At 39.0% G+C, this 14037-nt stretch overlaps 1 protein-coding gene across 1 annotated transcript in view; it reads right to left on the bottom strand.

Annotated features, from left to right (window-relative positions):
- Positions 1-4752: 4752 nt before the first annotated feature.
- MS4A14 (membrane spanning 4-domains A14) overlaps positions 4753-14037 on the bottom strand; it is a 17517-nt gene continuing 8232 nt past the window's right edge. The window contains exons 5-6 of the mRNA XM_011379480.1: positions 13726-13824; positions 4753-6702 (exon numbers count right to left, since the gene is read on the bottom strand). Of these exons, the coding sequence (XP_011377782.1) occupies positions 4753-6702; positions 13726-13824 (2049 nt within the window). The remainder of the gene's footprint in view (positions 6703-13725; positions 13825-14037) is intronic.

A 14037-nucleotide genomic window follows, 5' to 3' on the forward strand; every position in this document is an offset into this window, starting at 1 on the left:
ATATATAAGATGTAACCATTGGGCAAAGTTAGATGAAGGATACTTTAGCCTCTGTCTTTGCAGCTTTAAAGAATTTTGAGTGAATGTATAATTATTTGAAAATGTAAAGTTTAAAGAAACTTTGTAGCGCTCGGAAAGTTAAAAAATACATATCGAAGTACAAAACAAAATAAATATGTGTGTTCGTTTTTATTTCTATGCTAGAGAATTATCCAGAAACTAGTTCTCAGGAACATTAAAATCAATAAAAGTATTATACTCATTCATAGAGAAGGGGAAAAATGACTAGAGTATTTATTTTATTTTATTTTTTTCATAACAAGGGAGGATAGCAACAGAGAGAAATAGTATATATAAAGTAAAAGAAGGACCATGAAAAAAATCCCAGGGCGATGAAAAACAGATCCTAAGATGACAGCTGTGTACCAGAAGTAAAGGGTGAGTAGGCCAAGCATCTCTAGTACAGACTCTTCAAAATGATGAAATAGATAGGATTTATAATATGAATCAATGAGTTAAGAGATTTTGAAAACTGGTGGAGTGTTTGGGATTCAAAGCAAACAAAACCAAAAAGATGGGAGGAAAAAGACACAATTCCAGGGGGGGAAAAAAAACAAATTATTAAATGACTCAGTTCCAATAACAAATATAGTCATAAAGATATAAATAACACATGTCTCTCTGCCCAGAATTATGTACTTTATAGAGAGGATGGGGATGGGAAATGTTCATGTCTGTGGTAGTTGGGGGGTTGGAAAGAGAAAAAAGAGTTAAATCTTGATCTTCCTTAGTGAAATCAGAGCTTCCCAGCTATTTTCACATAAAGGCATTCACAGAACATGGTATTTGTCTGGTGCATGGCTGTATTAGAGGCATTTAGAGTTACTTGCTACTCAAGATAATCTTGTATGCCTATTTGATTTTTTAAACCATGTGCATACATAACTACTGAAATCTTAAAAAATGGCTACAGTTGACTGTTGAACAGTGTGTGGGTTAGGGGTGCTAACCTCCATGCGGTTGAAAATCCATGTATAACTTTTGACTCCCCCAAAACTTCAGTCATCCAGGACCCCTGCAGATAACAAAATCTGTAGATGTTCAAGTCCCTTATATAAAATGGCATAGAACAAGACATATAGTTGACCCTCTGCATCCTGGATTCCCAGCCATGAATCGAAAATACTGTTTGCCACCTGTGTGGTCGGTTGAATCCACAGATGCGAAACCCAGGATACAGAGGGCTGATTGTATATTTGTTGAAAAAAATCTGCTTATAAGTGAACCTGTACAGTTCAAACCTGTGTTATTCAAGGGTCAACTTTGGTTTCATGTGTGACAAGGCAAGTTAAAATATTAAGATGAAAAATAATACATTAAAATATATTGAATCATTTCTCTTCTCCATTTATCATCCAGTCAGGGGTGTGATAGGAAGAATTGTGGTCCCCAAGAAAATTCCATGCCCTTATTCCCAGGACTGTGAATATAATGAGGTATCACACCCATGAATATGTTACCTTAAAAGGCAAAAAGAACTCTGCAGATAAAGTTAGAAAATTCACTTTAAAATAGGGAGATCATCCTGGATTACGTGAGTGGGCCCAGAGTAATCACAGGACCCCTTAAAAGCAGAAGCTGGAGAAGTTTGAGGACTTGACAAACCATTACTGGGCGGAAGATGGAAGGGACCCCATGTGAAAAAATGCAGGCGGCCTCTAAGAGCAGACAGCGCCCCCTAGTGGACAGCTGGCATGGAAACAGCTTCAAGAAACTGGATAGTTCCAACAACGCATGAACTGGAAAGAGGATCCCAAGATCAGAACAACAGACCTGGCCAGTACTATGATTTTACCTAAGTGAGACTCTGAGCAAATAATCTAATCAAGCTGTCCAGGACTTCTGACCTACAGAAACTGAGATAATAAATTTGTGTTGTTTTAAGCAGCTACATTCGTGGTAATTTGTTACATATCAGTAGATAATACAAGAGGATAAAGGTAAGATTTTTACAATTTGAGCAAGATTTGAAGGTTTTTTTTGTTTTGTGTTTTGTTTTCTGATTTTGTTTTTTGCCTTAGTGACTATTATTCTGAGTAGAATTCCTTCTGTGGCAAACGATTCCATCTTTCCTTGGCCTGGCACCATATAAGATTTCTTTCTCAGATCACAATCCAACTGAATGAACATCCAGCAATGGACTCAATCTAGGCAGTTGTTTCTGATCCAGGCTTAATTCTCTAAAGATCTCAGCATCCTCAGGTCCTGGATTCTCTGCTTCTGGCCAGTGTGTAAGGGAAGAGATATTATGAGGACAATGCAGGGGGTTTACGAATGAAGCCTAGCAGTGGTGAGCGTCACTTCACCACACTCCATGGGTCATAGTCACCTTCTCACCTATTTAGATGCAAGGGAAAGTGTAATCTAGCTGTGGGATATTTGATCCAGTAAATGAAAGTGCACTTGTGAAAAACCAGTTCATTTTTCTCAGAGAGTCTTGGGAACTATGAGTGTAAGGCTATCAGCATCAGAAAGTCAGCTCTTCCCAATTTTACCCAAAACAAGCCTAACAGATTCTAAGAAAGACACATTACATTTGGAATAAAATAATTTTTAAAAAAATTATGTTGCCTTTAAGTAAATTCTAAATGCTCTGGCTCCCTGCAGCCTTTTGCCTTGGTCTTATAATCAATTACTTCATATATTAACATTCTCCTATTGCCTCCTAAACACATTCGATTTCATCAATTCTAGATGCAAATTCATTGATAGGACAGTATAAACTATCTCATAAAGGAGAGATGAGGAGTAGAATGCCCTTGAAAAGCAGAGAGAAAAAGTGGGGTTCTTGCATATTGGAAAGGTGATTCTGGGTCTGGGGGAACACTGGTGGCTTCCGACTTGCTCCCCAACATCATTCCCAATGGGGTGGCAAAAACTCAGGATGGTTTTTTAATATTTTTTACATCTTCACACTGTATATTTAGATCTTAGGAGGTGCTGCATTCTTAAAATTATGGGGGAAAATACCTGTTTTCTAAGTGTGGTACAGAAGCATCAAGTTCACAGGACACGTAAGGTCTAACAAATCCAACCAATGACTCTAACAAGTTTCCCAGTGGTAAACAATGTGTACTAATCAGTGATGATAGGAATTGCCTTTCCAATGACTTGGCGTCATTTAAGACTCTAGGACCCATGTGCAAGTGTGCGTTAATGTATATGTGCGTGTTTGTGTATTGGGTGGATATGGGGCTGAGTGGTTAGGAATGATTGCATGGATTGGATTCTCAAAGAATTTGATGAAGAATTGTAAATATATATTTCCTAAACACCTGAGTTTGTAGACTGGAAGTTAAACTCATTATACAAGAACCATACAAACATGTGCTAATCTAGTCAAAGCAAAAGGGGAAATTATCAGTATTATTCAGAGCAAGTTGAATACAAAGTGACAACCATTTAGAAACTGGAAGCCAACTCAAGTATGGACTGTACCAAGATTGAACCACCTTGGGAAGCTCAGGAGGCTAATCCTTACTGCAGAGGTAAAGACGTTAAGGAACACATCGCCAGCCTCTCCATCTCGGTGCCTCGTTATTGTACTACACATAACTTCACTCAGCCCTACGTGGAGGGCCCAGGCTCCCATCTATGATTTTAAAAATGATTTACCGAATGTCTGTTAGAAGCAAGCCCTTGCTTGAAATTCTCTGGAAGACACAGATATGGGGTTATTCACAAGAATATAAGAGAACTATAAGAGTGTATATGATTTCAAAGAGGAAGGAAGCTGGAAAGAGGTTTTGCCCTGAAGGTACTTTAGACTTTTTGGAGCAGGAAGAAAAAAGCACAGAAGCCAACGAGAGTAATGAATATTGCAGAAAGAAGGGATGATTACAACTCTGAATGTACCAGAGTGATCAAGGACAAAGAGGATTGGAAAAATACAGTTGGGCTTGGAAGATGGAGGAGTAACTGATGACTTTTGATCGCACAATTTTCTCTGACCACTGAGGATGAAATTATATGTCATTAGAGTTGAGAAGTTAAAAGCAGTGAGTTCACGCATATGGAAGGGAGCTAGAGCTTCACGCAATATATTACAGTCTGTCAAACTTTCTATTACGATGTCTACATCTCTGCCCTTCCCTGCCTCTTACTTCTCTGTCTCTGGGTGTGTTTTATTCTCTCCCTATACCACATAGTTGTACTCATTGCCACATTCTACCTCATTAATAATTGAACAAATTTAGAGTATATATCCTCAACATAGATTTGGGAAGAGAGAGTAAATCGGGTGATTGGAAATAGCAAAACAGTGGGATAGTGGGATTGATTTTTTTATTCCTTGCTGATTCTTTTGGTTCCTGAGCCCTTAGAGAGCCCGAATAGTCTTCTTCCTGGTCGACTTATTGAGCCCCTATAATACACAGAGGAGGAGGCAAGAAATACCAGCACCATAGAAAACTAGGTCCATTAAATATTAAGCTGTAAAATGAATTGCTGATCATAAATTGAAACATGAAGTATTCCTTGACCCCTCAAAAGTTCTGATAGAGTGTTAATATTGTTGTCATTTTATTTTAATTAAGGACAAATCCTTTAAGTGTTCTGCATGCTCTTCATTTTCCAATGAGTAAATAGTATAGCAACAACACTTGAGGACATAGGTTGGAGGAGACTATGTTGTTTTTCCCTAATTCGCTTTCATAATCGGGAGCAGTGTGGTATTTGGGTAGATTTTGCAAGTTAGTCAGAGTCTTCAGATTGTGGTTGATCTTTTAAACAACATGAGGTTAAAGCTGGATTTTCTTTGTACGAAGTTGAGCAAACTGAAGTGTTTTGTTGCACATCCGACTCTGTGTTGGACAAATAGTTGAAATACATGTCTTGTACTGAGCTTTGGCAGGAGGAATGATGGAAATCCGACTTCACGTCTTCCGACTGCACATCACTTGGTTTTTGGCACAGACTTTTCATTTCCCGAAGTTTGATATCTTGATACTGAGCCCCTTGAAATGGAACGTCTTGTGCTTTCCAACCAAGGTGTTGTTGAGGTACGGCCTGCACAGTTGGGGCTTGTTGGTATAGAGCTTTCTGCTTTAGGGATTCTTTCTTTAAAAGATCTTGGGTTTGCCAGGATGGGATTTTCAAGTCTAGAGATTGCCGGTCTTGGCCTAGCTGCACTGCGGGTTTTTCCTCTTGGGCTTTCCGGTCTTCAGCTTGCTGGTGTTGGGCTTTATCTTGTCTATCCTTGGATTGTGTTTGGGAGGATTGCTCTTCTTTGTCCTGCTGGTCTTCACTATGCCCATTTTGGGATGGTTGCTTTAGGGATTGTATTCCTTGGGCCAGCTGGTCTTCATCTTGCTGGTCTGGGGCTCGATGTGTGGTTTGCGTAAGCTGGAATTGCTTGTGGGTGGAGTGCCTCCTATCAGATAACCATGCTTTGATATGCTGGTCTAGGGATTTCCTCCTTGAAGATTGCGGGTCTTTGATCGACAGGTCTGCCGATTTCCTTTTTGAAGATAGTGAGCTTTTTCTATGCTCCTTGATGGAAGGCTTCTTTGTGGATTTCTTGCGTTGGTGTTTCTCATATTTCCATTCTTGGGTCAGTAAACTGACTTCTGATTGAATGTCTTGATATGCTACCTGTACAAATTGCTGGTCTTGATGTTGGCCGTTTTTTTGTTGAAGACTCAGGGATTGCTGTTCTAGTTGTTGTACACTAAGAGACTGCTTAGCATGGAATGTTTTGGCTTCCAACAGCTTGGATTCTGTTGGCAGAACTTGTGCTTGAGAAAGCCTACCTTGTTCTTGAGAAAGCCTACCTTGTGCTTGAGAAAGCCTACCTTGTGCTTGAGAAAGCCTACCTTGTTCTTGAGAAAGCTTACCTTGTACTTGAGAAAGCCTACCTTGTGCTTGAGAAAGCATACTTTGTTCTTGAGAAAGCACACTTTGTGAAATGTCCTGCGATGGTGTATTTGGAGATGCGGTATCTGAGGATAGCATGTATTGGGATGCTGTAAACAGAGATGATGTACCTAGGGATGATATGGTTTGGGATTGTGTTTCTTGGGATTGTGTGCCTTGGGATGATGTGCCTGGGGGTGGTCCATATAGGGATAGTGTGTCGGAGGATGGTATGTCACGGTATGGCATGTCTTCAGATATCAGGCCATGAGATGGTGTGATATGGAATGTTGGGACTGTAGATGGCAGGGCTTGTACTGGGTAAGTTTGGGTTGGAAGAACTTGGGATGGCAACTCTTGGGGTGTTAGCGCTTCCGGTGTTCTTGAGGGTTTTTTGATCGCAAACTGTAGGTCTTCATCATTCATTTGTTCAGTGCGCGTTATATTTTCTGAAGACCTTTTCTCCAACCTGGGAGGCAAAAGTTCTGGCTTAATTTCTTCCTCATAAAGTTTTACAGCAGGAGGGGTATTTTTCTGTTGTTCATCTGTCACAAATGAAGATGTGTAGTAATAATTACTGCCTCTCTTCTCCGACTGTTGGAAGGTTAAAGGACTTTTTGAGACTCTCAATTTGAAGAAAGTATAGCCTCCAAAGAAAACAGGTTGTACGTTTGCTGTTGAGTAATCACTGGTAGACTCTTCTTGAAGCTCAAATTGTACTATAGCATTTTCTTCTTGAACAGATAGTTCACTATCTTGAGTAACATCCAAAGGCAAGAAAAATACAATCTGTAAAACCAAGGAGTGGGGGAAACATTAATATAACAGTCATTTTGATGTTCTTTTCTTCTTGTATTCCCAAATTATTTTCATCTCTGCCTTAAGACAGTAGATGGGAAATAACATCTACATGGGGAATCAGAAACATATACCAGTACTGCCTTTACCATTAACTCACTGTTTTTTGGGTTTTTTTTTTAGAAAAATCATCACCCTCTATTATCTCAAATAGCAAATAGAAGAACTTGATTAAGATTGTCTGAAAGTCTTCCCATACTTAACATTATAAAATTTCTAAGACATTTTAAATTATCCACTCAATATTCCTATATTCAGGTTTATAGTGATTTATTGATCATCTACTAGATGAACTAGATGTTGGAGATCAAAGATAATTAGGTGTGGGTTTTGTCCATAAGGTGCTAACAACTATAGATAGGCCAAGATATAAATAGATAGCAATATAGTTTAGCAAATGCTATTATGGAACTAGCTACTAAGTGCTTTATGGGAATGTAGAAGATAACCTAATTCTGAGAGAGCCAGGAAATGCTTCACAGAAGAAGTAGTATTTGACCTATGTCTTGATGGGTGAGTAGGAATTCCTCAGGCAAAAAGGTAAGATGAAGTAAGATAGGCATCAAAAGCCAAGTAGAGGAAATAGTGTGTACCAAAACACCAGATTCTGATGCAGCATAATGTGAAGGCAGACGGTAAGCAGTTAGTTATGATCAGATGATATGGTTGGTGCTATAAACTGAATGTTTGCGTCCCTTTAAATTTAAATTCATATGTTGAAAGTTAATCTTCAGTGTGATGGCATTTAGAAGTCGAGTCTTTGGGAGGTGGTTAGATCATGAGAGCGGAGCCCTTAGAAAAGGGATCCCAAAGAGCTGCCTTGCCCCTTCCTCCGTGCAAGGACACGGTGAGAAGTCTGCCATCTATGAATCAGGCAGCAGGTCCTCATCAGGCTCTGAATCTGCCAGCACTTTGATCTTGGACTTCCCAGCATCCAGAACTGTAAGAAATAAATTTTCTTGTCATTGTTTAAGCCACCCAGTCTTTGTTACAGCAGCCTGAATGGACTGAAACAGAAAAATTGGTACCTAAAAGTGGGAGTGCTAATGTAGTAAATACCTAAAGATGTAAAAGCAGAGTTGGAACTGGGTAATTAGTAGAGGCTGGAAGAATTTTGAGGTCCATGCCAGAAAAAGCTCATATTGCTGCAAATGGACCATGAAAGGGTGATTCTGGTGAGAGCACAGAATGAAAAGAGTAGAGAAAGGCTCCATCTTCCTAGAGAATACCCAAGTCATCCTAACAGAGTGTTGGTAGAAATACAGATGATAAAGCTCATTCTGAGAAGATCTCAAACAGAAATGAGGAACATGGTATTGGAAACTGGAGGAAAGGTGATCTTAGTTTAAAGTGGCAAAGAACTTGGTTTAACTGTGTTTGTATTCTAGTGTTTTGTTGAAGGTAGAACTTGCAAGCAATGAAATTTAGTCGAAGCTATTTCTAAGCAAAGTGTCGAGGGTGAGGCTTGGCTTCTCCTGATAGCTTATAGTAAAATGTGAGAAGAGAGAAATGACTGAAAGATTTTGGAATTAAGCAAAAGGAAGCAGGACTTTATGGTTTGGAAAATTCTGTGTATCCTTATTGCAAAAAAAAATGAGAACAATAAGAGAACTGCCATGAGGCAGGTTTGATGAGGAAATTCGTATGGGTCATCCATCTGAATAGTAGCCAGAAGGCGATGGAAGGATGACCCCAAAGGCGAGTCAGAGATCTTCAGGGCTACCACTCCCACCGCAGGCCCAGAGTGCAAGGGCCCCGAGAAGAATGAGTTTCAAAGGTTGGGCCCGAGTCTGTGGTTCAGGCAGAGCCAGGATGCCCCCACCCAGGGCCTCAGGGGTGGGACAGCAGAGAGCGGCTGCATGAGCTGCACCCATGGGAGTGTGGCTGCCTCCACCTAGATTTCAAAAAGCAGAGCTGCCTGACAGAGCCACAGGCTCAAGATCCCGACCTGGCAGAGAGCTGCCGCAGGGCCCTCCCGGCTGAGCCACAGAGGTGATGTCACAACCTAGTGTGTTTGGAAGTCAGAGTGAGAGAGCCAAAGAGGATTATTCTTGAGCCTTAAGGTTCGTGTGCCCTGTTAGGTGTTTTACTTACTTGGGATCTGTCCTTTCTTCTTTCCCATTTCTCTTTTTTTGGAATGGGGATGTCTATCTAGTGCCTGTCCCACCATTGTGTTTTATAAGTTTGGTTTCATGATGTAGCTAGGTTCACAGGTGCACAGCTAGAGGGAAATTTGCTTCGGGATGAATCGTACCTTGAGTGTCCGCCAAATCTGACTTAGGTGATATTTAGATGAGACTTTGGACTTAGACTTTAAAGTTGATGCTGAAATAAGATAAGAATTTGGGGGCTATTGGGATTGAAAGCATATTTTTTCTCGTGAGAAGGACATGAATGTGAAGGGTTGCTGAGGTAGAATTCTATTTACTGGACGTGTCACCCCTGAATCCATATGCTGAAACCTAATCCCCAGTGGGATGGTATGAGGACATGGGCCTTTGGGAGGTGATTAGATCACGAGGATGAAGCCATCACCAAGGAATTAGTGCTCTTATAAAAGAGATCCCAGAGTGCTTCTTTGCCCTTTCCACCAGAGAAGATGGCTCTCTATGAACCAGGAGGCAGGCTTTCACCCGAGGTAGAATCTACTGGCACCTTGATCTTGGACTTCTGAGCCTCCAGACTCTGAGAGATAAATTTTCATTGTTTAAACCACCAAGTCTATGGTATATTTTTTTTCTAGCAGCCTAAATGGACTAAAACGCTAGATTAGGAAAGCTGGCCTTTCCTTTACAGACATGGGAGATCTATTGGAGTTTTTTAAACAGCTAAGCGACAGTATCCGATACAACCTTTAGTCAATGCTTCTCATTTTTTTACAATATTTTTTGAGAGGAGTTGTCATTACAGACCAATTTGCTGATTTTCGTCAGCCTGTGTTCCTTCTGAGGTCATTCATAGCATCAGAATAGATTACTTATTCTATTGGCTGAAGCAATTGGTACTCTGATTAAATGATCTAATTATGGTCACTTAGTTGATTGATACCAGGCTTAAAATGAGAATCTCCACATTCTCTTACGCTCCACATTGTCATTCCCCAACCTTCTGATTTGTTTCCACATCTATATTGTATCCCCATTGGAAGACTATTTATGTGAGGCACTTTAGGGAGATGCCTGCAAGAAACCATCAACAAAATAAAAAGAAAACTATCAACAAAACAAAACAGTGAATGAGAGAAGAAGATATTTGCAAACAATATCTCTAATAAGAGGATAATATCCAAAATATACAAAGAACATACACAACTCAACAACAACAAGATAATCCAATTAAAAAATGGGCAGAGGATCTGAATAGACACTTTTCCAAGACCAACAGATAGATGAAAAGATGCTCAACTTTACTAACTATGAGAGAAATGCAAATCAAAACCACAGTGAAGTACCATCTCACATCTGTTGGAATGGCTATCATCAACAAGACAAATAACAAGTGTTGGAGAGCATGTGGAGAAAAAGGAACCCTCATACAATGCTGGTGGGAATGTAAATTGGTACAGCCACTATGGAAAACAGTATGGAATTTCCTCAAAAAATTAAGAATAGAGCTACCAGAATATAGCATCCAGAATTAAATACTGAGGGATAAATATAATCAAGGAGGTGAAAGACTTTCTGTGCGAAAAACTGCAAAATGTTGCTGAAAATAATTAAAGGTCTAAATAAATGGACAGGCATTGCACGTTCATCATAGGGATGTCAATACTACCTAAATCAATCTACAGATTCAATGTAATTTTCATCAAAATTCCAACAGCCTTCTTCTCAGAAATGTCAAAACCAATTCACAAATTCATATGGAATTTCAAGGGGCCCCAAATAGCTCAAAAATAAATCTTGAAAAAGAAGAATAAAGTTGGAGGAATCATACTTTCTAATTTTGAAACTTACTACAAAGCTGCAGTAATTAAGAGAGTATGGTACTGGCATAAAGACAGACATATAGATGACTGGACTGGAATACAGAGCCCGGAAATAAAACCTCACATATATCGATTGATTTTCATCAAGGGTGCCAAGACCATTCAGTGGAGGAAAGAACGGTTTCAACAAATGGTGCGGGAAAACTGGATATCCATAAGTAAAAGAAGGAAGTTGGAGCATTATCTTATACCATATATAAAATTTAACTCAAAATAGATTAAAGATATAAACCTAAAAGCTAAAATTGTAAAACTTATAGAAACAATGAGATGCCACTTCATACCCATGGCTTTTATTAAAGAAGAAAGGACATACCAGGTGTTGGCGATGATGTGGAGAAATTGGAATCTTTATGCACTGTTGGTGGGAATGTAAAATGGTGCAGCCACTGTCAAAAACAGTTTGGCAGTGTCTCAAAATGTTAAACATATAACTACTATTTGTTGCAGGAATCACACTTTTAGGTATATATCCAAAGAATTGGAAACAGGGATGCAAACAGATATTTGTACATCAGTGTTCATAGTAGCGTTATTCGCAATAGCCAAAAGGTACAAAAAGCCTGTCTGTGTCCATCAAACAAATGAATGGCTAGACAAAATGTGGTATATACACACAAGGGACTACGATTTGTCCATAAAAGGAATGAAATTTTGATATATGCTACAACATGAATGCACTGGAAAATATTATGTTTAGTCAAATAAGACAGAAACATTAATGCAAATACATGATTCAACTTTTGTAAGTTATTGATCATAGGCACTAGATAATAGTAGACATAGAGACATAAAGTAGAATAGATGTTACTATTGGCTGGAAGGAGTAGGCAAGGAGAGATACTGTTTAAAGGCACAGAATTTGTATTGGGATGATAAAAAGTTTTGGGCATAGATAGTGGTGATGGTTATATATCATTATGAATGTATTTAAGGCCACTGAAATGTACACTTACAGATGGTTGAAATGATAAATAGCATGTTGTACTACACTAAAAAAGAATTACTCTAAAGCTACAGAAATTAAGACACTGTGAAATATGTGGAAGGATAGATATATAGATCAATGGGGCAAAAAAAAAAAAAAAGTGTCCAAAAGAGACCTATAAATAAGAGGTCATTTGATTTTCACAAAGTTGCTAAGGTAATGGGGGGAAACATTGCATTTTCAACAAATAGTGTTTAAACTCTCTATGGCAGTGCGTTTGTGTGTGTGTGTGTGCGTGTGTGTGTGTGTGTGTGTGTGAACTTCTAACCTTACCTCATAACTATATATAAAATTTAACTCAAAATCTATTATAGTCCTATACATAAAAACTAAAACTATAAAACTTCTACAATAAAACAGAGGAGAATATCTTTACAACCTTGGTGTAAGCAAAGTTTTGTTAGAACACAGAAAGAACTATCCATAAAAGAAATCATAAATTAGACTTCATCAAATTTATTTGAAAGAAACCATTAAGGAAATGAAAAGGCAAACCAAGGCTGGGGAAAATATTAGCAATACATGTATCTCACAAAAAGCCTTATATTAAGAATCAGTTAGGTTCTTATAACTCAATAAGATAAACAATGCAATGAAAGTTGGCTAAATATTTGAATAGACACATCTCAAAAAAAAAAGGGATATACAAATAGACAATAAACACAGAGTCTCATCATTGTTTGTCATCAGGAAAATGCAAATTAAAACTATCATGAAATACCACTACATACCCACTAGAATGGCTAAATTATTAATACAACTGACAATTCCAAGGATTGGTGATTATATGGAGCAACTGTACCTCTCAGATATTGCCGATAAGTATGCAAAATGGTGCAGTCACTTTGGAGAAGTGTCTGGCATTTTCTTAGAAAGTTAAACATCCACTTGCTACATGACCTGGCAATCAAATCCTAGATACAACACAAAGACACCAACTCAAATGTTCATGGCTACCAAATGCCCATCAAAAAGTAAATGGATAACCAGATTGTGGTGTATCCTTACATGAAAGCAATGGACTACTGATGCATGCAACAGCACAGATGAATCTCATAAACAGCCTGCTGAGTGAAAGAAGCCAGACGCCAAGAATACTTGCTTAGGATTCCGTGAATGTGAAGTTAGAGAAAGCTATAACTAATCGAGGCGATGAAGATATTGGCTGCCGAGAGGTTGCACAGAATTTTTTGAGGTGACAGGAATTCACTGTATCTTGACTGCGGTGGTAGCTAACCAGGTGTATACAATTTGCCAAACCTCTGAGAAGGGGTGCATTTTATTGCTTGTAAATTATGTTTTTATAAAGTTGATGTAAAAAAGAGAGAGGGGGAAAACAAAAACAGAAACAAAAAGCCCTAACACAGGACCTGGAACTGTTATCTGGGATTTAGAGAGCAGACTCTGGAACCACATGATTTGAGCCAGAGCCTGCTGTTACACGACACTGGGGAGGTTACTCCTTGTGCTCTAGTTCTTCTATATGTAAAATAAGGGTGTTTTAGTAGTTTTGTTAGGATTGAGTGAGTTGGTGCTAAGTAATTTAACAATGACAGCATTTAGTCATGTAAGCTCTAATAATTATTGTAAATCATATTAGTATCACTGTTAAATATTTTTCTTCTCCTCTTCCTCTCTGGTGAGGGAATTGTCTTATATACCCTTATGACTCAGGTGTAAGCTCCCCGTTTTACAGTAATATGGGTTCCCACTAAGTCTAGTCTTGCTTATATTTTAGTGGGGAGATCAGAAGCTATATCTGAATGGAGATGACTGTGGGTAGCAAGAAGAAGAAGCATAGATATCTCAAAGGGTGGTGTGGGCCTTCAATTTTAAGCTTGTCCCTCCTTGACCTTCCTAAACTTAGAATTTTCAGTTCAGCATCTGAGAATGTTGCCCCACCCACTGATAAGCTAGAGGTCACCTGGGAACCTTGGAGTGTCCCAGTGGTAATCCGTTCTCATAACATTGAACGCACCTCATTTGACCTTGCCCAGCACTTGCTTCTAAAGGAGGCGATAGTCACAGAGATGCTGAGCTCTACCACGCTGATGATCAGTAAGACCGACAAAATCCCCTGCGAATAATGAGGACAAATAAATGGCATTTGGAATGAAAGCTCTATCATTTTAAAGATCTAAGCCAAGAGCCATGTACATTGTATGACCAAATAAGGGAAAACCCGCATTTTAGATGCTTCTGCAGCCATCAACGATTGAACAATTTTTATCTTTTGTCATTCTGGTGAGCAGGGGCAACAAACCCCAATGCCTGTAGGAACCAGGCAACC

The sequence above is a fragment of the Pteropus vampyrus genome, unplaced genomic scaffold (genome assembly GCF_000151845.1).
Source record: "Pteropus vampyrus isolate Shadow unplaced genomic scaffold, Pvam_2.0 Scaffold360, whole genome shotgun sequence".
Classification (NCBI taxonomy): Eukaryota; Metazoa; Chordata; class Mammalia; order Chiroptera; family Pteropodidae; genus Pteropus; species Pteropus vampyrus.